Source organism: Grampus griseus (genome assembly GCF_964374135.1).
Source record: "Grampus griseus genome assembly, chromosome: 1".
NCBI lineage: Eukaryota > Metazoa > Chordata > Mammalia > Artiodactyla > Delphinidae > Grampus > Grampus griseus.
Window position 1 is genome coordinate 94508156 of NC_139017.1, and position 24383 is coordinate 94532538.

The 24383-nt window shown below is 35.4% G+C and overlaps 1 protein-coding gene across 3 annotated transcripts in view; it reads left to right on the forward strand.

Moving 5' to 3' along the window:
- The window catches only part of DPH5 (diphthamide biosynthesis 5), a 37381-nt gene that overhangs the window by 10825 nt on the left and 2173 nt on the right, over positions 1–24383 (forward strand). For all 3 annotated transcript variants that reach the window (XM_082666946.1, XM_082666945.1, XM_082666947.1), the window contains exons 4-7: positions 4436–4544; positions 17091–17211; positions 22090–22129; positions 23611–23714. In XM_082666946.1, coding sequence (XP_082523072.1) covers positions 4436–4544; positions 17091–17211; positions 22090–22129; positions 23611–23714 — 374 coding nt within the window. The remainder of the gene's footprint in view (positions 1–4435; positions 4545–17090; positions 17212–22089; positions 22130–23610; positions 23715–24383) is intronic.

Sequence of the window (24383 nt, forward strand, 5' to 3'; positions counted from 1 at the left end):
ACATTCTTAAAAGATCACTCTAAATGCTTGGGTGAATGGGTTTTAGGGAGGCAAGGGTGGCTCTAGTAGAAGAGAGAAAAAGACAAACTGGGAAAAAATTAGAAGGAAAAATGCTCGGATGTATATAATAGATGAGGAAAAGGAAAGAAGTAAGTCTTCAAGGATTCTGGCTTTAGTAACTGAGTAGTTGATGATGCCATTTTTTGAAATGATGAAAACCAGCAGGAGAAAGGGCTGGGAGAAACAAGAATTGGTTCTGGAAATGTTTTAACTTTTGGATGTCATATAGACAGTTTGATATCTGCTACTGGAGCTCAAGGGAGGATTTGTCCTAGTTATATGACTTTTGAAGTCATCAGTATCTAGATGGTATTTAAAACCTGAGTAGTGGATGGAATCACATTAGGAAGGAACAAGAGCAAGAACAGAAGACCTAGGATGATCAATCCCTAGGAAACTGGCATTTCATGGTCTCTCAAGAGCAGAGGAGGAGGAAAACCGATAGAGTGTGCTGTCACAGAAGCCAAGAAAAGAGAATGTTTTAGAAAAGAAAGAGTGGTCAGCTTTGATGTACTGCTGAAAGGTTAAGTAGAAGATGAGGATAGAAAAGTGTGTGTAAACTTAAAGGCTTTATTTTATGGAGGAGTTGGTGCTTGAGCAAGGTCTGGTTTAATAGTTGAAGATTGTGGGGTAAGATTGTGGGGTAGGATGGGGGGGCGGGGTTGGGGTGGAAGGAAGGAGGGATGGAAGGGAAACTTCAATGTAAATGAAAAAACCGAGGCCCAGAGAAAGTGCTGTGACGCTACTCAGAATCCTTCGTGGCCTTAAATCTTTTAACAGTTTATCTACTTCTTCCTTTGGCTCCTCTTCTTTTTGACTATGGTAGAGCCAAATTGTATAACTTTGCCATTTTGTAAATGTTTTACAGTATTCGCTCTCCATGTCTTTGCTCGTGCTTTTTCCTTAAACAGACTGTTCTTCCTAGTTTTTATTTAGTGAAATAGATTCTTTAAGACCCAGCTTAGATGCCACCTCTTCCATGAATCCTCCCTTATTTTATTCAGGAGTAAGTGCTTTTTTTTTTTTTTAAACTTCTAGCCAGTTAATTTTCCCTATGTCAGTGACTAATCATATATAACCTTGTATTTGGATTTGTATAATATTTACTGTAACTGTAGTTATTTTTCATTTATCCACTGGATTACTGTTGGGATATAGTAGCTGGAGACAGGGTGGTAAGGAAGGTGTAAATTTTAATTGGGCCTTGAAGAATTAGAATTTGAATTAATTAAATGGATAAACCAGGAAGGGAATACAGAATGCAACAAGGCACTGAAATTCTTCCATGTATATATATGACCAAAAAGTTGTACTTTGTTTAATTTTAGGCCCCTTTCTACTTATTTGAATAAAAATTTCAAAAAGAAGGGAAAACTGTTTACTCAATCTTAAATTCTTTTTTCTAATTTTTAAAAATTTTCTAATATTTTTAAAATATTTAAAAAATTATTATTTTAACCATTTTTTAGTGTACAGTTCAGTGGCATTAAGAACATTCACATTATTGTGCCTCCATCAGCACTGTTTATCTCCAGCAATCTTAAATTCATGGAGAAGGTAATTGAAAGTAAGTTAAGTCAGTTGGTGTAGTTCTCATCTTTGCCCTTTTAATCTAGGTTATTAAAAGGAATGTGGAAGTTAATCACATAAATAATGTAAATGACTCTAAAAATGTTCTGCATCAGTAGATCTGACTCAGTCATGTGAGAGATGACAGTCTTAAGCTTTCTGTCCCCATAAAGAGCAGTTGAACAGGGTCATCATTAAACACATTCCTTCTGGACTTCACTGGTGGCACAGTGGTGAAGAATCTGCCTGCCAATGCAGGGATCATGGGTTCGATCCCTGGTCCGGGAAGATCTGACATGCTGCGGAGCAACTAAGCCCATGCACCACAACTGTTGAGCCTGCATGCTGCAACTACTGAAACCCATGTGCCTAGAGCCCGTGCTCCGCAACAAGAGAAGCCACCGCAATGAGAGCCCATGCACTGCAGCAAAGAGTAGCCCTGACTCACTGCAACTAGAGAAAGCCCATGCAACAACGAAGACCTAACACAGCCAAAAATAAATAAATTAAAAAACAAAAAACAAATTCTTTCTAAAGATGGTTCTGTTTTTATCCATTCGCTATTTTAATATGCTCTGTAATATGTTCATGGTACATGCACACACATACACACACACAAATATACCTTTATTCACCTGTCTCCTATGTGCCTTAATGTGGATCATTTAATTGCTTCCATTCTGCAAATTAATGTTATTATAAAATAAAATTTAAAACAGACATACTAAGCCTTATACAAATTGTCACCTTTATGAATTTCATTTTATTGATTCCATTGATCACAACATTCTTTTTTTTTTTTTAAATAATATTCTATTTTCTTTAAACCCCACATTTGTTTATTTATTTATTTTTGGCTGTGTTGGGTCTTCGCCTCTGTGTGAGGGCTTTCCCCAGCTGTGGCAAGCGGGGGCCACTCTTCATCGCGGTACGTGGGCCTCTCACTATCGCGGCCTCTCTTGTTGCGGAGCACAGGCTTCAGATGCGCGGGCTCAGCAGTTGTGGCTCATGGGCCCAGTTGCTCCACGGCATGTGGGATCCTCCCAGACCAGGGCTTGAACCCGTGTCCCCTGCATTAGCAGGCAGATTCTCAACCACTGCGCCACCAGGGAAGCCCAATCACAACATTCTTGAATCTCCTTTTTTGAAATTGCCTTCAGAGCAATTCCAAGTATATTATTAAGAAACATTTACTATTTCTGGGCATGTGGCTCTATCTAGAACTATATGTGTGTGTATATAAGTATATATGATTTTAGATAGAGCCACATGCCCAGAAATAGTAATAAATTTGTCTTTACACACGGCAGTGCACACGCGTGCACATGCACGCACACACTTTCCCAGTCACTACAGTGAAACGTTTTCATGAGCCACGGACCTGGAGGAATGCCCAGTATAAGGGTGTTAAGCCCATGGTTCGTACAGTTCTTTTGTTTTAATGAAGCAATATAATCTAGGTAATTGTGATGATAAAATACCAATTTTATCACAGTTTTTCATAGCAGAAATCTGAAAGGCTAATTTAATCACATTTATATCAGTTTCACAAAATCAAATCACTTTGCCAGGTCATTAAATCTTCATAGTACACCAACCACATCCGGTCGTTTTAAATGAACTTGTGATAATAAGAGAATAATTTTAAACAGTTTTTTCTTTCTGCTCATCTATTTAAATAACTCACCAAGTAACTGATTCAGTTTTCCCTTAGCTTAGTGTTAAATAGTGAAATTCTGTTGAAAGTGATATTAAAAACTTATAACTGGCATTTATATTATTTTTTAAAAGCTTACTTTAAATCAAATTAAGGATTATTTTTATAGTAGTTTGTATTTTATGTGTGTGATTTAAAACAGACTTCCCTGGTGGGCATTCTTTAATCTGTTTCTGACTGCCTCGTGGGGTGAAAGCCCTTGATCTTCCTACTTGGTATGCATTGACCAGTTGACAGGTTCTGCTTGTTTGTATGTAGTTTCTCAAACATGCTAATGTTGCTTTCCCCAGTAGGGCCTGGAGTTTCCATCAAGGGGGAAAAATGCCTTTAATAATGCAGTTCTAAATTGATATGGGGTTAAGTTTCACAGTATCCATATATATATTTATATGTATTCTCTCTTACCCCAATCTATCTAATTATAATCGTTAGATCTATCTCAAAAAAGGGAAGGCAGCAGGCAGAATAGGCACACCCTTACACATACTAATTATGCACAGTAACAACCAGGCTAAAAACAGTTATAAATAAAATGACTGCTAGACAGATAAAATCCAACTAGGAATATATCAGTCAGAACTCTGATCTACAGGCTGTGAAAATGTTCTGTAAATTGTGCCTTATACAGAAACAAAGCCTTCAAAATAGAGCAGAAATCAAGGAGGAAGTCTAGTGCCATAATTTGGAACTCTGTAGCAGAAATTTTAAGAGTTTAAAGGGACCCTAAGACCAAAACATTTGAGAATTGCTACTCAGGAGTTCAGTTGCTGAGTAATATTCCACAGATGTCTTTTGCAGGTGTTAACAGGAGGAAAAGAGCAAGTTAAAAGTTCCCTTTTTTCTGTAGCTGCCAAGGCTGCTTTAAGAGGGTTAAAGGTGCAGTTCAACATTGTACAGGGCCTGTGTAAACTTACACTTTTCTTGCCCAGAAACCCAGATGAAAGTGTTATGCAGGTGCCTCGAAATATTTGAGGGAAAGCAGTGTCCTTGACCCTTTGATTGACTTGAGCTCATGAAATGCTGTGGCTTTACTGTCTTAAAAAGTCAGCCGTGGTTAGTTTAATCCAACCTGATCTTTTCTCACTACAGAGCTACAACACATAGTGATCTTATTCTGAGAGCAACAAAACTGGGAATCCCTTACCGAGTTATTCACAATGCTTCCATAATGAATGCTGTAGGCTGCTGCGGTTTACAGGTAATACTACAAAAGAACGGGTTTTTTTTTATGGTATTTAGCAAAAATGTTTTCGTTTTCTACAAATTTCCATAGATTTTATTGTATTTCATGAATTATAAGACATTATTATTTTATATAAGACTGTGTATTAAGTTTTTTAATACTAGATATTTTTATAATAATTTTCCCATAGCTTAGACTTCTTTTCCCCTCACTGGAATAGATCATTGAAATTTAGCTAGAGAAAGATTTTAATTTTATATCCAAATTGTAATATACAAAAAAGGGAATATAACCAAATTAAATTGGTTAAGTATTCCTAAAACCTTTTAAAATTATTCCAGATGACTTACTCTGCATTGCTGAGACCCATGTTTTTCCACCCAGTATTGTTTTCTGTGCTATTAAGAGCACGGTGATGCAGCATTTCTTAAAATAATCCATGAAAGAGCTAAAAGCCAGTGATATTAGGCTTTTAAGCCAGCTTTGCAATTATTGATATGTAAAGTTAGTTGTTTTTAACCCAGAAATCTTGGTTCTGAGGAGTTAAAGGAGCACTCCATAACTGTGTTTAATATTTTCTTCCAGGCTGCTGACATTCATTTTACAAGTTTGATATCTGTGTTCTGATGTTCACACATATATAATCCATGACAATTGTGACTGCTTGTGGCCAACAGTAGTTTTAAGACTTTATTGATTGTTAAGACACATTCCTATTTCAGATGTATTATAACAGGAAAAAATTTGCATCTTAGAATCTATGAAGTAGGTATTTCCCAGTATATCTTCCTGGAATGCATAATTTAAAATGGCTGTTTACAAAGTAAGGGACAGCATGAACTGAGAACTATCGGCCTGTATTGGTTGGTTTCCTCTCTGGGAATATGAAACAGGCATTTTATTTTAATGAAATCTTAAATATTTTGATCATATATATGGAGAGTCCATTAGAAAAGTAGTCAAGAGTCTCTCAAATATTCTCAAAATCAAATAAAAGAAAAAATAGTAAAGATTTTTTGGGAATCATTTATGTATTTCTAATCTCTTGGGAAATATAAAGATAGTTTGATCCTTTCTACACAGGTATTTTAAAGGAAATATAATCCCATAAAATTTAATTAATACTTCTATGCTTTAGTGAAGCCCATGGATAAGAGCTACTATCAGTTATGAAGTACTGGCATGATTATTCTGATAAATGCAGTTTTTAATTTTCTACACACTAATTAGATGTCCCAAATTAAAGGTGTGATACCACACAGAATAAGAGCTGCTGATTATTAGGCACAAAGAGACAACTCATAGCCAATGAATCACCTAGACTCTGAATTCAATTGCTAGTTGTATATATAGGAAATCTCAAAAAACACTTTTTCTTTTCTTTTGTTCTGAGGGTCAATAAAATGCTATTTAATTCATCCATTAAAAAAAAAAGTAGTTGTTTACAGCAAGAAGCTACATTAGCTTTGGTACCTAATGCTGTGTCTGTGGCTTTATAGGGACCTGTATTTTCTGTATTACCTATGAAGAGTAGCTCACTTTAATTGACTAATCCTGGCCAGGCATCCCAGAAATACTGCCTTTGGTTCTGAAGAACCAGAGAAAAAGTATAAATGATTCACCTTTCAGTATTCATTACTTCCTCTTAGTTATGACTACGTCTAAATTGGCAAAGAACTTTGCTGTCTGTTTTGTCTTCTAATAAAATGCATACTTAAAAAAAACCTTGCCAATTCAAGTCTTTTTTACACTTAAAATTTTTTCCCAACATTTCTGTGTTGGAATAAATTGAATTCTTGACTCTCATATTCATGAGTGATTCTCAGTCCAATATTCTTTCCTCTAGACATGCTATCTTTTAATCATTTAAGAATGATTGCCATGAGAAAGGAAAAAAAGAGAGGAATAAATTATGTGATAGACAAAAATGTGTAAATCTTAAGCTAATGGACTATATATAAGGGACTATATATATTTTTTCATATTGGTTTTAATTTTATTTCTGGTGAAGAAGGTTAGTTAGCCCCTTTCCATCATATTTTGCTCTAAATTATCTTCTAATAGTCTATTATTTAGAGTTTTTTGCTTTTTAAGTGTACTTTTTTTTTAACATCTTTATTGGAGTATAATTGCTTTACAGTGTTGTGTTAGTTTCTACTGTATAACAAAGTGAATCAGCTATATGCATATGTATATCCCCATATCCCCTCCCTCTTGAGTCTCCCTCCCACCCGTCTAGGTGGTCACAGAGCACCGAGCTGATCTCTCTGTACCATGCAGCTGCTTCCCACTAGCTTTCTAGTTTACATTTGGCAGTGTATATATGTCAGTGCTACTTTCACTCCGTCCCAGCTTACCCTTCCCCCTCCCCGTGTCCTCAAGTCCATTCTCTGTGTCTGTGTCTTTGTCTTTATTCCTGTCCTGCCCCTAGGTTCATCAGAACCATTTTTTTTTTTTAGATTCCATATATATGTGTTAGCGTACGGTATTTGTTTTTCTCTTTCTGACTTTCTTCACTCTGTATGACAGACTCTAGGTCCATCCACCTCACTACAAATAACTCCATTTCATTTTCTTTATGGCTAAGTAATATTACATTTTATAAATGTGCCACATCTTCTTTATCCATTTGTCTGTCGATGGACACTTAGGTTGCTTCCATGTCCTGGCTATTGTAAGTAGTGCTGCAATGAACATTGTGGCACATGACTCTTTTTGAATTATGGTTTTCTCAGGGTATAAGGCATAAATATTTTAAAAGATCTTTGTCTTTATTATGTAAATCTGTTATCCAGACTGGGTAAAGGTAGACTAGGGTGACCCTTTCCCTCTGATCCCCACACTGATAAAGAAGTACAGTATTATTGTTCTCATATTTAAAATGGGTGAAGGTATTTGAGAGGGAATTTACTATGAGAATTGACAGTCTCCATACATATAAGCCCCCAAGATCATATCCACATTTACATATATTATTATTATTTTAAATTTAGCTTTCTCTCAGTTTTATATGGGATTTCTCTAAGCAGCCACAAAGTACTGTTTCCCCATCTTGGTTCTGTTCCCTAATCTGGATATGAAATGACTTACTACTAGTGTGAAAAACAGGAAGTACCTTTCTATTTTCTGTCTTTTGTATTTATGAAGTCTCTATGGAAGTATAATTCTTGTACCACCCAAGGTATTCATATCCCAGGAGAAGGAGGTAATTATTGATTCCTTTGTATAGTTTTCTAAGATAAAAGACATAAAAAAAAGTCATATGCATAGCACACTTAAATTTTAAAATAAATGTATATGGATATCCTGCATAATGCAAAAATTTTGGCAAAGTCCCCTTATAATAGCTCGTCTTTTTCTTTTTACTCTTTGGACTAGCATTTATGGAAAAACAATAACCTATACCAGTGGTTCTCAGACTTTAGTATTCATCAGAATCACCTAAAGGGATTATTAAAGTTTCCTGGGCCTTCCCTTCAGATTTTCTGATACAGTGTATATCTGGAGTAGGGGTCTGAGAGTTTGCACTTCTAACAAGTTCTCAGGTGATGCTGAAGCTGCTGGTACAGGCACCACACTTTGAGATTCATCAACCTAGGCAGGTAAAAAATTTCTTAGAAAGTTAAAAACTGCACTGTCATTCTTTTAGCATGGCAGAATTGGAAAAGTACGTTTTAGTTCCCAGAAATACGCTTGCTAAATGTAGAGTGTTAACAGGTTACCTTGCCATGCTCTCTTGCTCAATTTTCTAAAAGGGAAGTGGGCACCCCTTTCGAAAGGCATTCTGTCATCTATGTGAAAGAGCTTTCCTATGAATTGAAAAACAGCCATCGAGTTGTTAAACAGAAGTTCTGCTTGGGTAAGGTTACAGACCTGAATGGTATATACTTTTCCAACATCTTTACCTTAGGTTAAAGAGGAGTAGTATGAAATTCCTAACCTGAGAATGGGTACAATTTTTTTAGCAATCATTTATCAGCTCCTTTTGAACTATCTTTTTTGTTTTTTTTTGTTTTCTAAAGCAGCATAGTTCAGAATCCACCACTGAGTATTTTTTATTAACTTCGTAGTTTATTAACCAACAGAAGATTCTTGATTATCAGTATCTATGAAGGTAAGTAGTTGCATAGACTAACACTTCTACACACACACAAACATACACACAAACACACACACACACAAACACATACATAGCCAGTTGATATGCATTCTATTCTAGGCATGCCGTAAATATACTTCCTTACCACAAACCCCATATACCTAATGAAATTGTTGTTTTTGTTATATGGAAAGTATATTAGAGGTTGCCAAGTTAGACATCATTAAGAGGAATAGTGATGTCTTTATTCAACAAATACTGTTTTTCTTTTATTGTTTGCCTACTGAGTTTCTTTGAATATGGTGGTAAACCTGACCAAGAAGGTCTCTGCTCTCAAAGAGTTTACATTCTAGTAGGAAAAAGAGGCAATAACAAATTTAAAAAATAAAGTCAGGTAGTGGCAAGTATAAGAAATTCAAGTAGACTGCTAGTTTAGAGAGTGACTAGGTCACTACTATAGTTGGGTAGTCAGGGGAGGTCTCTCAGGGTGGTAACATTTAAGATTAGATATGAATCAAGAAGGAACAACCATATCCCAGTCAGAAGGAACAACCATATCCCAGTCAGAAGGAACAACCATATCCCAGTCAGAAGGAACAGTTTGGACAAAGACCCTAAAGCGGAGATGAGCTTGGCTTGTTAAAGGAACCAAAGGAAGGCTTGCTGGAGAGTAGTAGGCAAGGAGAGGAGTGATCTGAGGCTGGATAGGTGGGTAGGGTTGGATCACTAGGCTAATACACTGTCAGGAATTTGGATTTTATTCTAAGTGAAATAGACTAACTGCCTTTAGAGGGATTTAAACAGAGCAAATACTTTATCTGGTAAGTGTTTTAAAAAGATATCTCTGGCTGGTATGTGGAGATTGAATTTCTGCCAGGGAAGACTAGAAGTGAGGAAATCAATTAGTAGGTTTATTGCAGTCTTTTAGAGAAGAGGTGATGGGGGCTTGGACTTCATGGAGAGGGTAGGGTGCAATAGACGATTAAAAGAAGTAGATACATAGGAGCAGTGTCTATTAAGAGAATTGAGATTTAGGGAGATGTAGAGAGCCATTTGTGCCTTACTGATAATCCTAGGAAAGGAAACGGACTCTGTATGCTAATGGATCCTACCATCTCACTACCACAGTTATCATGGTCCTTACCCCCATAGACTTGTCCATGGGGCTGGACCCTTCTAACACCATTGCCCAGGTGTTTTCTCATTTTGGTTGGTTATATTAACTTGTCATTTCTAGAGAAGTTGCCTCCTGTCCTAAGAACCCTGTGCCAGTCTTCGTATGCTTTCAGGACCATTATCAATCTTAGAACTGATTATGTAGAAGAATAGGATTGGGTTTGTCTTACTCCCAGACTCTCGAAGGCATGATGTTTCCCTGAAGTATCTCCTTTTTTCTTATGAACAATTGGTAGTCCCAGCATAGATAATAAGTGTATGTATGTTAAGTGAAAGAAGTGAGACATAGAAGACCACATAATTTATGATTCCATTTACATAAAGTGTCCAGAAAAAGCAAATCTGTAGAGACGGAAAGCAATTAGTGGTTGGCTGAAGCTGGGGATGAGAACAGGATTAAGTATAAATGGACATAAGGGATCTGGAGTGATAAAAATTCTCTAAAACTGCATGTAGTGATGGTTGCACAACTTAGATTTACTAAAAATCATTTCATGTACACTTGGAATGGGTGAATGTTATGGTATGATAATTATACCTCAATAAAGTGGTTTAGAAAAGGAATTATAAGGGGTTTTCTAGATGGACAAGAAGTTAAAAGACATTCCCAAAAGAGAGAAAGGTAGAGTTAGAGAGTCATGGAGGCACTTTGGGGCATCTGCAGGGTATTACAGAAACACAAATGAATCCATACATACATACCACAGAAACCTTGGCTATCTAGAGATAAGTTAACACAAGACTTACAATACGTATGTTGGGTAAAAACTGACTACATATTGGGAAGAATTAGTAAAGGAAAGGTATAATGGATATAATGGAAAAGGTTTAGAGTTTAACTGTAAATTAAAAGGTTTTGGTTTTCTTTTTGCTCAGGTGGTAACTAAGGAGTCATCTAACTGCTCCGGATCTTAAGTTTCTTAACTACAAGGGAATGAGGTGGGAACAGGGAGGAATGTTGAACAAAACTAGTGGTTTTCAAAGTGCACCATGATTTATGAAGATGCTTTAGGGTTCTGCACATAATGAAGTAATTGACACCAAAACACAAAGAATAAATCCCTGAAGAGCCAGGTCATTATCTTTAACTCAATTTTTAGCATCAGTGATGTTCTATATAAGAATTCATTTGGAAAAAAGATTTGTCACTAAAAAGTATGAAGAATACTAAACTAGCGAAGTTCTAATATCCTGTAGTTTTGGAAGCCAAAAAGCTGGACTGTTGGGACCTCCCTGGTGGCGCAGTGGTTAAGAATCCACCTGCCAATGCAGGGGACACAGGTTTGAGCCCTGGTCTGGGAGCAACTAAGCCCCTGCACCACACGGGCTTGTGCGCCACAACTGCTGAGCCTGTGCTCTAGAGCCTGCGAGCCACAACTACTGACCCCACATGCCACAACTACTGAGCCTGCGCGTCTAAAGCCCGTGCTCTGCAACAAGAGAAGCCACCACAATGAGAAGCCCGCGCACCGCAACGAAGAGCAGCCCCTGCTCTCAGCAACTGGAGAGAAAGCCCGCGTGCAACAACAAAGACCCAATGCAGCCAAAAATAAATAAATAACTTTTTTAAAAAAAGATTTATTAAAAAAAACAGCGGGCCTGTTTTCCAGTTTTAGTCAAAGGATACATAGACCAAGATATGTTAGATACTCAAATTTTCATTGAGTTAATTTTAAGATTTTTTTGCAATTAAAATATTAGTTATAAACATGTATACTTTAAAATCATGTTACCTGAAATTCCTAAGTAACAGATATTTCTAACACTTATTTGTATTTTGAGGATTTTTCTAGTCAAAGAAAAATCCATTTATTTGTCGAGAGCCAGGCAAGGTGGTTGTATTTAGACATTCCTGATAATGAAAAATCAGGGATTTTTCTCAGTACACAAAAGACAAGAGGAACAAGTCCTTCTTCTCTTGAAATCTTCAAGTTAGGCATTTAGCAGCTTAATCATGCAGAATCAGAATTGCTTTTATTATTGTTGCTGCTTTTGAAGAGCCACTTACAAAATAACGTTTTCTCTTGATAACAAATGACATATATACGCATAGAAAATCAGGAAAATACAGTAAGTATAAAGAAGAAAATAAAAGCATCCGTAGTCTCACCACCTGAAGGTAACCATAGTTACCATTCTGGTATGTTTTCTTTCAGTCTTTTTACTTAGCACTTACTGTGTGTACATTCTCCTGAATCTGACAGGCTAAAAAAGAATTACAGATCCTAAAATAATTTTTTTGCATGGTACTTCATTTATTGTTAGCCATTTGGGTGATAGAATATGTTAATTATTTTGTAAAAGTTTGGTGACTGAAATGATCTTGAGACATTTTTAAAGGAAAGATAAGTAAGACAGTTTGAAACCAGGTAGCAATGATTTCTGCATGAAAAACTGCATTATCAGTTGTGGCTGACTTCAGGGAAAAAGGTTGTATAATTTTCTCATCATTATGAAGTGCTTCCACTTTCGCTGACTGTTGCATGAGTGACCTTGACTATTGCCATATGTTCCTCTGTTTATATAATACATATCTACTTTGGGGAAAAATGTATATTACTTTCAAAAAATAAGAACTCATTTCCTTCCTTTTTTTTAAATAACACAACACTCATTGTGATAGTCAGCATTTTTGACCTTGTAGTAGTTCTTACTGTTAGTTTTCAGAAGCGTTAAATTGCTTTCATTGTTGTCCAGGCACTATTGTAGAAATGATAAAACCTAATGAGTACAAAGAACACTTAACTGGGTAATAAAGGTATTAGAGCTCTACATTACTATGTAACCTTAGAAGAATTCATCTAATAAGTTCTCTGTTCTTTTAGTCACTTTGGAATTCTTTTTGACCACCTGTTAAATCATGAGCATGTTAAAATTTTTTTCCTTCCTTTCCATTTCCTTTTTTTAGTCACTATTTTAATAGCCACCTTCCCATCATTCTCTTCCACTTTATAGTTTTCTGCTTAAATCATAGATCTGATTGTGCCGTTCTTCTACTCAAACAATCCTGGTAAATCTCTATCCTATAAGAGTATTCAGTTGCTTGCATATGTTTATGTGCTTACCATATTATAAACTCCTTAATTTACTTATCTTCACATCTTCCATGGTACTTTATTGCAGTGCCATGCACATATAATCAATGTGTAACAAATAATGTGTAACAAATATTTGCTGAGTTGAATTGCTTATTTATTTCCCCCTCCCCACCCCCTACCCCAAGTTGAATCTTGTCTTTGGAATTGTATGCTTTAAGTTGTAATTCTATCACTTAATTTGTATGTGGTTCTCTCATTTATATGTGAAAATATAAATCTAGCTGCTCTTCTGTCTACATAGTCATTCAGCTTTATCTGTGTACCTAGTGTATAGCCATGTGTATAATCTTTCTTACTGTTAGCAAAAGTCAGTGTTTTATCAATGTTAAGCAAAATGCATGTGAAGATTAAAAACAGCAAGTATTCTATATAAAAAACTAGTAACTTTTGATTATATGGTTTTGTAGTACATTTTTTGACAACTGCTGGCTCAGCTTTCTTTTACCTCACAGATTTAAGTGATCTGATTAGGATATACATATATAAAAGATACATGTGGGACTTGATAGAGTTCTTAGCAAGTTAAATTTTCTAATTTTTCCATATCCAGAAAAGATACTTTTTAATCTAAAAATCACAAAATATTTTCATTTCAATATAAAATACCAAAGCATTAAAATCTAATTATAAAATGGAGTTTTCATAGCACCTGTGCTTCTGAAAGAAAGGAAATACTGGCAGCGAGATGAATTAAGACTATTAAGGTCATTCAGGCAGGTGGTACTGAGAACTCAAACTAAGGTAGAGGAAAAAGAAATTAATAGTTTCTAGATAAACTGTAGAGCTAGAATTGACAGGAATTGGTACCTGTAAGGTGTCAGGAATTAGACATACTTGTTAGAGGCAAAGTCAGGCAATACTTATTTCTAGATACTTGGTTAATGCCACTGTAAATACTGCCCAGGATTTCCCACCTCTGTTACTTTGTTCACATCATCTCATTCTTCTGCATGTTCAATTTCCCCAGGCTAAATCTTACCCATCCTTTAAGGTCCAGCTTATATCCTGTCTATTCAGAAGTTACCTTCAGGTGTGCTCTCGGTGGGGGAAATGCTGAACTCTTATACAATTTATATCTAATTTTTTATTAGTATTTATTACCTCATATTTGTCTTTCTTGTGCATCTTTTCACTCTTAACTAGTGCCTTATATATAATTAAGTAAATCATTTTGAATTGAGTTTTTGTCTTCAATTGATAAAAAACATGATCCAGTATCAAGTTAGATAAACTGCTTTCCTTATAACTTACTCTAGGTTAAAACACACACAAAAAGCCTGTATTTACCTACTGTTTTTGAAAACAGTACTTTTTGTAATCTTTAAATGTAGATCTGCATCAATAATGGTTTGGGGGAAAATGATCACAAGCACAAAGGCTTACATTTTTAGGATGGTAGGTGCTTAGGCTTCTGTAACCTCAGTTCTCGTCACTGTATGATTTTGTTCCAGTTTCTTTTTGTAATTTACTGGTAAGTCCTTGAATTGTGAAACACAAAGGAATTGGCCCTTCTGTTCTTTGAGGTACTGACATCTAAATGGCGAAACTGTTTGCATAATGTTCCAGAATTCATTGAAGAAGTTTGTACCACAGCCATGGAAATGGTTACAGTCTATAAATCAGGGTCCTAGGAAGCAGTGCTTATGTGAGGTTTTCTTTAATCCCCCAAATTAGACAATTGAAAGACGCTTTTACATAAAGTGTTTCAACTAATGTTTATATGTGACTAGCATCTCAATTCTCTTTTAAATCATCTATCCCCTTATATCTGAATGAAGAATTTACCTCCATAACTATATTTTCATGACTCTTAGAATATTGAAAAGCTATTTAAAGTATTTATATATGGTTGCATATGAAATTTTCTTTAATGGTTTTCCTTTAAAGTTTTTTTTAATAGAGTAATGTTAATATTTTAAAATCTGATCAGAGATGCCAAAAATCCTTTTAAGAATGTAAACGATTGAACTTGTCAGAATTAAATCATAAACATAGTTTCAAATGTTTGTTAATGTTTTTGAGCTCACTCCAGTAAGGAGAGCAGTTGGATTATAGCACAACACAGCATTTTAGAACATCTTCATATCATCATTATAAACATTATCATTGTTATATTATCAAATTCCTAACATTTATTGAGTCTTTACTATGGCACTAGGCACTACATACAGTATGTCATTTAATCCTTAACAAAACACATTATTAGGTTTATAATTATTATATCCATTTTGCAAGGGAGTTCCTCCTGAAAGTCACCGAACTAGTCACCATGATCATCCAACTAGTAGGAACCAGAGCCATGACTCCAGAGCTTTTGCCTGCTATGTAAGGTATAAGTGAGACTGCATACTTCATGAGGACCGGAGCTCTGCTTTGCTTCTCACTTTATGCCTGTGCATAGCATAATGCCTGGCACATAGTGGATGATTTATAATAAATTTATTATAAAATATTTGTTGGACAGATTTGCCTCTTATAGAACAACAACAATAACAGAAGCCCTCAACAGAGCTAGGCTTAGTCCTTGTAGCTTGGGTGAATGTATTCCAGGGATCTTACATTGGCACTCTAAATACATTTATTACAGAGAAACCATGTTAGGTGTGGCTGGAAGGTTTATGACTGAATTCTGAGAGTTACATGGGTCTTTGTACACTATGAATTCGACTGCCACTGGATAGCATGGCTTCTATGGGGAAATACCTTTTCAGACAATTTTCAAATGGACTTTGGGAATAAAGCCTATTGGTAGGTAGGTTGGAGGTTGTGGCCATATGAGGAATACGATGAACCTTCCCTTGGGATCTCAAAGTCACCATTATGAATATTGGTGATAGTTTTTAAGACCTCAACATATAAAAATTGAGAAAAGTTGAGGTTCTTCAGTGATGGGGGGATGAAGGACTTTGTCCTAGCTTCTCTCTTTCCTCCCTATATGCGTCTTGCAGCAGCTTCTGAAAACTGAGAAGCCTGGGGACAATAATCCCTTCTCCAGACCAGTTTCTTCATTTTTCAAATGAAGAACTTTAGACTTAAAAAAGTTAGGTGATTTCCTGAAGTCACAGAGCTGTTTCAATCACACAGCTAATTTACAGTAGAGGACTAGATGTAATTTCCAGCATTTAGTGCTTTCCAGCTCTACTAAAAATGCTTTCAGGCACTCTTTAAATTGAATAATTAAACCTTTACATAACAACTTCAGTGTTATGTTTTACCATATATTAAGTCTTTGAAAATAAAATCCTTTGTGCAGTACCTAGATAAGAACTAATATAAGCATATTATTCACAGTTTGAATAACTTTTTACATGTTATTTGATTCATACAGCCGTGTGGGTTGGAAGGGCATATGTTATCACTGTTCCTATTTTAAGGATTAAGACTTAGAAAGAATAATGTCACACAGCTAACAAGTTGAGGAACCAAAATTCAAAACTAGATTTTCTCAGCATAAGATTTGGAGTTGGACTCACTTAAGTGAGATGTGCAGTCAGCCTGGAAGCAAGTTGGAACAAAGCAAGCTTCTTGGTTGTGTGGTGGTCAGGTGGAGTGGGTGAGCCTCTTGGGGGGAAAGGAGGAGGTTTGGGAAAAGGCCTATCACTGAACTCTATAGTGAGGGAATAAACAGTGGGTAAAGTAAGGGAGTAGATTTTGGGATATGGCTGCAGTGAGTATACAGTGCATGAATTTTACTGAGACGTCATGGTAGAAAGGAGCTTTTCCTCAGACCTAGGTTTGAGTTTCTTTTTCACTACTAACTAGCTGTGTGACCTTAGGCAAGTCAGTTGATCTTGACAGTGGACTCATCTGTAAAGTGAGGATAATATTAACTTTGTGAACTGTGCTCTGACTGCTCAAAAGTCTTTTTTTTTTTTTTTTTGGCTTCCTTCTGGTTTCTTTGTATTTCAGTATTTTTAGCAGCTACCTAGCTAAATCATGAAGTAGTTACATATGTTCCCATACTGAATGCAGAAATACTAGAAATATCCAACTGAAAGGGCATCAGAATGACACCAGCTGCTGTGGATCAAAGAGAATTTTTATTACCTTTTTTTGTGTGTGTGTGACAGTCTTGATACCCAGTCCATCTCAAGTTTGGTTCTCGCTTTTTATTTTTATTGTTGTCTATGAAATAGTAGTTCGTGAATTGTTCCATCATTAATTAATTTTAGTTTTTATTTTTTCTAGTTGTATAGGTTTGGAGAGACAGTGTCTGTTGTTTTTTGGACAGACACTTGGAGACCAGAAAGCTTTTTTGACAAAGTGAAGAAGAACAGACAAAACGGCATGCACACATTATGCTTACTAGGTAAGGGCTGTGGAGTTTCTTTAGGGTGACAATGTGGAGTTGTCATATTGTTCTCATTTTGATTTTGTGTGAAGGTGAAACTGTTCTGTGGGATACAGGCTAGCTACTCTGCATGGCATGCTCTCCCCCGTACTCTGTGGAGAAATGAATTTTCTGTTCCAAATACGACATGGCTACTCCTACATACGTGCCATAGTTCGTGCTGCTGCCTACGTACGCCCTAATAGATCCTCGCCAGCATTCCATCTTTTACCCATTGGTCCAGTAAGACCCTGTTCTGGTCAATTTACAGCAATTCAGTAGACGTATTGAGCATTTATTCTTACCACGTTCCATCCTGTCTTCCTTATGGTGTCCTTTGAATACTGCAGTATTAATGCTATCAGAATCACAGAATTATAGATCTGAAAGAGACTCTTGACATCATCTTACTGAAGCCCTATTTTACAGATGAAATTGAGGCCCAGAGATATTGAATCATTTTCCCACTGTCACCCAGATTATTAGTTGCAGAATTCGTAGAATCCAAATAGCCTGTTATTCACAGCTCTTTTCACTGTATTATGCTGCCAAATTCTGTTTCCTACCTAGTGTGGAAGTGGCTGGGATCACTGTCTTTGTACACTAAGCTGGTGGTACTGATAGAGCTTCAGAAGGGATGGGCTGCGTTTGTCAGCAGAGGTACTGGAATTGTACTGATTCACATTTGCTATCAGTTCCTATTCTACAGTGTGTATTGTAAAAATGCTATAACCAGAGCTTTAATCTGTGGCTAGTCAACAGAAAAGAAATAACTGGCATCTTTGATAACTTTGAAATGACACTTATACTTGGGATCAGAAGACAAAATCTGAGTGCTACTATATACTAGCTAGAGAATATTGTCAACAGTCCTTACCTTTGCCTTCATTTTTATCAAATAGGAATAATCTTTTCTTGCCTCATGGAAGTGTTTAGAGCAGTACTTCTCAATTTGTGGTGAAGGACCAAATTTTTGTTCTTTTATTTGTATGTGTGTGTGTGTGTGTAGATATGTGTGTATATACACACATACATAAAATAAATATATGTAAAAATACATATATTTATTTACTTTTAAGTTTCTAATCTTTTGTGTCAAAGTCAAATTACTGTAGGTGTTTGTAAACACTTATTCTTACTCCTGTAGTTTTTTTTTTTTTATCATTTATTGGGAACAGAATTCTCACATAGTGGCATCAGTCCTCGGATCATACATTGAATTGCACTGTTTTAGTGATACTGTGTGTGAAGTCACAGCAGAAGAATGTCTGCCACATAGCACAGAATCAGGGCAAAGAATGAACCCATGGGTTTGGCCTCTGTAGTAAGTACAGATATTCAGAACATTAGAAAAGACTTCTATTTGCCAAAGGCATTTAGGTTATTTGTATAATATAGACAGTTCTCTATTATTCAATGATATATAATTTGTACATTATCAGAACCTCAATCAATATGTCTCTTTTAAAAGAGAAGACTGTAGAAAAGTTTTACTAATGGTTAGCATTTCTTATAGGGTAGAAATCAGAAATTATCCAGCAGGGGTTAGCAAACTAGCACCCGTGGATCAAATCTAGCCTACTGCCTGTTTTATAAATAAAGTTTAATTAGAACACAGCCATGCTACTTTATTTTTGTATTATCTGTGGCTGCTTTCATGCTCCACTGGCAGTGATAAGTAATTTTGACAGAGACCTTGTGGCCCTCAGAACCTAAAATATTTACTACCTACGTCTTTACAGAACACGTTTACTGACTCGTGATCTAAAGTGAAATTCTGCCTAATCGGATGTGGTACACCCTGTATCCCCCAGTGATTCTCTTTCCCATTACCTTGTATTATTTCTTTTAAGTCTTACCATCCATCTGAATTATTTTATTAACTTGTTGGTTTTCTTCCCTACTTCATAAGAGCAGGGACTTAAGTCTTGCTAGCTCATTCAGTTCCAGCTAGAATACATTCCTTTTACTCCATTAACATTGACATCTAATTAATTCTAGATCTAGATCAGGCCATGCATGCTTCTCTAACATTTTTTTGGCTTATGCCTATATCCCACAATTAACTGGTATAATAATGTTTTCTTATTTTAGTTTATTATCAGGGCAGTTTAGTAATTCATTATTAATTAGCTTTATAGTTTTGTGTTTAGATTTTCCATGTGGAAAGATACTAGTTTTCCTTTTTTTGTAGTTCCTACTGGCAGGCCAACTGTAACACACTTGTTAATTCATGTGGAATATGCCATTAGATATATCCATGTTATCTTAAACTTAGATCCAATTAAGGCCAGCAGTATGGTAGAAAGTCAAACTAGAAGGATGTGAGAAGGACAGCTGTTAAATGGACTTTTATTAAAGGCAGATGTAGAAGTATATGCAACTGAGGGATAAAAAATAAGGATTCATTGGAACTCAGGTACTAAAAAGCATGTGTGTGTGTGTGTGTGTGTGTGTGTGTGTGTGTGTGTTTTACAACAGAACTGAGGTTTTAAAACAGAACGGGGAGAAAAGTAGTCTTAAGAGGCTACCTGATAACATCTTCATGTATCATAAAAAATGGGGGAAAGGAGGAAAAATAGGATTTATCTTTTGGAAACTTTGGAAGGACAGAAAATCAGTTTACAGTATTTATTGAGTATTTACTCTATGCCCAATGTGGAGTTAGGTTCTTCTGGAACACTAAGGAAATATTAGACATGGGTTCTGCCCTCAGGGTTTTGAAATCTAGTTGGAACTAATGTGCTGTGTACATGAAAGTTTATAGAACAGTTAAGTTCTATTGTATGGAGAGGCAGGAAGGACAGACCAGAACTTTGGCTCTTGAACTCTCTCTAAGAGCTGCCTCTTTTCTTGGCTTTCCTGGGAAAAGACAAACAAGGTTAAACAATATATCTTCCTTGCTCCATTAACAAAAACAGGAACAAGGTGTGAAGTATAAGATATCATGATTCCAAATTCTCAAACCATAGATCTCATCATTTAATCACCTGGAATTCTCATTATTCAAATTAGTACCTATTTATTGAATGCCTGCTATGGGCCATGCCCTGTAGGGATTATGTCATGGTATGAAACCATAGAGAATTTAAAATTTACTTGGAAGGATAAGACTGCTATATATAATGTAATTAGAGATTAATAAAATACAGCATTAATTGTATGGCTATTTCAGAGGACAAAGAGCATTTAAGAGGAAGTCAGTAAAGGCTTTCTGAAGGAGCTGGGACTTTTATTCTACTTAAAGGGTAGATAGTTTAAGATGGGCTGGTGGTAGTAGAGCCATGTGAACAAATTTATTCAGTAGAATTTATGGAGTATCTACTAGGTACTTTGCATTATGCTAGGTGCTGGTACTAAGATGAATAGGAGAAGCTTACATTCCAGCAAGTAGAAGTAGAAAGGAATAATTATGGCCTGTGTGAAGACAAGGGAAAAGTATCAAGATAGGTCTGGCTTGAGATTAGTTCACTAATGCAGTCTTATGTTCAATTAAAAAGCATTTGCCTGCAAAAATTCTTCCCAGCCCTCTTAATTTTTAAAATCAAATTCTGTAGAGCATATCAGTAAAAAAGTAAAACTATTGAAGATATTAAATTAAAAACTTAAGTATGACAACATTTCAGAAGCTCAAGGTGAATACATTAATAAATGTGTTTAATTTTTAAAAAATATTACAACTACTGTGTAAAGGAGCTCAAAGTCGACTTATATATCATTAATTGTATTGCAGGCCATATTTCAGTAATAGATATACATTTTTTTCCTATATGTGCCAGACAACTGGAAATATTAAATAATTAATGATATTTCGAACCTGAAAAATATATTCACTGCTGGTTCCAAGAACATTTAGAAATACATGTAGGGATTATCTCTGGAGTATTTTCCAAGCAAATACTTAGTATCCTTTATGAGAAAAACTTTTATAATCACTTGGGAAAGCTGTAGAAGTCTATCAGAAAGACCACTAAGTTGCACTATATTTATTTTTGCAAAAACAAACTTTGACTGAACCATTTGTTTTCAGCATGTAGAACAGGAAGCAGCTGTCGCTCTTGCTGTTGTGTGCTGAGTTCCTGTGAGGATGTAGAGTGATTCTGCTTTTTTACCTTCTACCGAATTGTTTAGCTGAGCATCAGTGATTAAAAAGCGTAAAGGATCAAATCTTTGTGATGCTTGCATTGTCAAGCTTTATTAGAGCAAAGACTACGTGGGTTTTGGCCGCTGTGGTAGCCCTGTACCTGGCTACCAGTCAGTGCTCAGGAAATCCCAATTAAAGTATGAATACTTGGTATTAAAGTATTCATAAGTTATTAGGCATGTCTTACCATTCACAAGAAAGCAAAAGTCTCTTTTCAAAATGTGGTAAGAATTTTCTTTTATGTATGTTACATGCATTGAAGCTTATATTCTAGTGCCTGAAAAATAGGTAAGAAGAGGAACATAACAAGACTTTTCAGTTGGTTCTATGCAGTTACCACCTAATAGAAATGAACACAAAAATTTTGATTAGCTGTTTGGTAGTGTATATGCCAATATTTATCTAACTCTTTCCTGTGTCTTCTTTTCCAAGAGGAAATTCGATCCTTTCAGGATGATCTCAGGGCCAACTTCATGTTTGTTTTCTAACTAATGACGTTTACACAACCACAAGCTTCCCTTCTTCCTCATATTTCCTTTAAAAAGTGGCCAGATACAAGTGTGAGGACCGATTGTCATAGACTCAATCAAATTAGCATTTTGGAGACTTGAGAATAATGTCTACCACAAACTTAGGTGACTCAGTTGAAGTTTACACGTAGGATTTTGGATAAAGTAGTTAATTAAAAGAGAACTATTTTTTACTTCCTACAGACATCAAAGTAAAGGAGCAGTCTTTGGAAAATCTAATCAAGTAAGTTCTTATTCTGAGAATGCTTACATCTACTTTAATTCCGTGAACAATAAGTTCTACTTAAATAACATGAGTTCTAAAGATTGTTGAAAATCAGTTTTCAGTAATAGTGCAAAATTAAATACTTTCAATCTTATGAAATGATAAGCAGTGTGATAGATAGAGTGGAAATAGCAATAGATTTCTTGGGTCAGTACTGAGAGCAGTGGTTGGCACCCGATAGGCACTCAGTAAATATTTGTGGAATGAGTTAATTGGGAGTCAGAAGACACAGGTTTGAGTCTTGAGTTGGCCTCTGGGCAAGTTATGTGCTCTTGGGCAAGTTACTTCCATTTCTGAGCTGTATTTTCTTCATTTGTATAATGCGAGTACTAACCCCTTTTGCCTATAGATGCAGTGTCCCATACAGTAGCTGCTACCCACATGTAACTAATGGGCACTTTAAATATGTATGGCTAATGTAACTGAGGAACTGAATTTATAATTTAATTTTAATTAAGTTAAAACATACTCAACTTAGTTAATAGAAAACATTTAAGTATATTTAGAACAATTCAGTATGTAAATTTACTTTTACAACCATGAATTTTATGAAATCTAAATACAGACCAAGTATTTCCAATGAAAATTTAACATTTGAATTAAGATGTGCTAATATATAAAATACATTCCAGATTTCAAAAACTTAGTACAAAAACAATCTTTAATAATTTTTATAGGAATAAATGTTGAAATATAACATTCTGGATCTATTGGGTTAAATAAACATACTAAAGTTAATTTTTTCTTTTTTTTTACTTTTATTAATGTAGAGACTATAGAAAATTTAAAATTCTGTTTACTGCTTGCTTTATATTCCTCTTGGAGAGTGCTGACTTATAGAATTGTTCTGAGAGTCAGTTAAATAATCTATATGAACTGTTTTGTAAACTGCAAAAGCAGTGTTTTTATTTTGATCATTGGGCAAATGTGGTAGGCTTTTGAGGCATATGGAAGTAAACATCTTATCCTCTAAGATTTTGAGATATTTATCTCTTTAGTTTACTTTTTTTAGAGGAAGATGTGAAAAGAGGGATATGTGGTTTAAACATGGTAATAAAAATGAACACTATAGAACCTGATTAAACTAAGGTATAGAACAAATTGCCACTTATTTTGAATTATTTTTGCCTGAAGTATCACTTTGAATAAAAGTAACTTTGATCTAAACATTACCTTTTAAGTTGTTGGACTTTTATTTCTGCCAGCATTTCAGTGAGATGAGAGGGCATTTGAAGTAGAACAATGAAAAAAGCATAAGAAACTTAAGATAAATGATCACTGTATCCGTGCTTTAATGTATACTTAAAGTGGGTAACAAGTGACTGCTTCAAACATAATGTAGACTATGGTAATTGAGTATACCTGGGGGAGTAACTGTGTTAAAATGTATTGTATAATTTCATGGCTAAGAACAGTGGCATCTAGTTTTACACTTACAGGGGAAGAAAGATCTATGAACCTCCTCATTATATGAGTGTAAACCAAGCAGCCCAGCAACTTCTGGAGATTGTTCAGAATCAGCGAATACGAGGAGAAGAACCAGGTACTGAAGAACCTTAAAAGGGCTCTTGTATTCCCCTACTGTTACACCGAGATGTGTATGTAACGTCTGACATACACACACATATATATACCAACACCACTGAAGTGAGAGTCAGTGTGTTTGCATTGCATTTTTCCATGTCACTTTTTTTCAACATTACCTTAAATCTCATAAGCTGAATGTTCTACTGAAAAATAATGGAGTTCCTTCTAGTAAAATTAATATCATTCTAGAAAGTAAGGATTTTTTACAAATTAACTATAAATCAGCTTTTATGTAAATATGTTAACATATAAATATTTTGGTAAAATACAGAACTTCCATTTTAGCCCAAGTCTATGGTAAACTCTGTCCTGTAAAAGTATACTTATTCTACTTTTTCTCATTTTCAACAATGAGACCAGGTATAGTTTTCTTCAGGATAAAGACAAGAGAATTTATCCTTATATTTCTAATATCTAGACATAGTATTAATAGATGTGGTATATCATAAAATGTTCACTGTCAGTAGGTTTTTATTGAGACGTTCTTAAATGAATCTGTCATTATATTCTGTTGTAAGGTGCTGACTGGCTTTGAGCACCTATTTCTTGATAGAAAAGATACATGAAGAGATTCTTGAATAACATTGGCCTCAGTAGGCCTTGTTAAAGTCATGAAACAAATAAT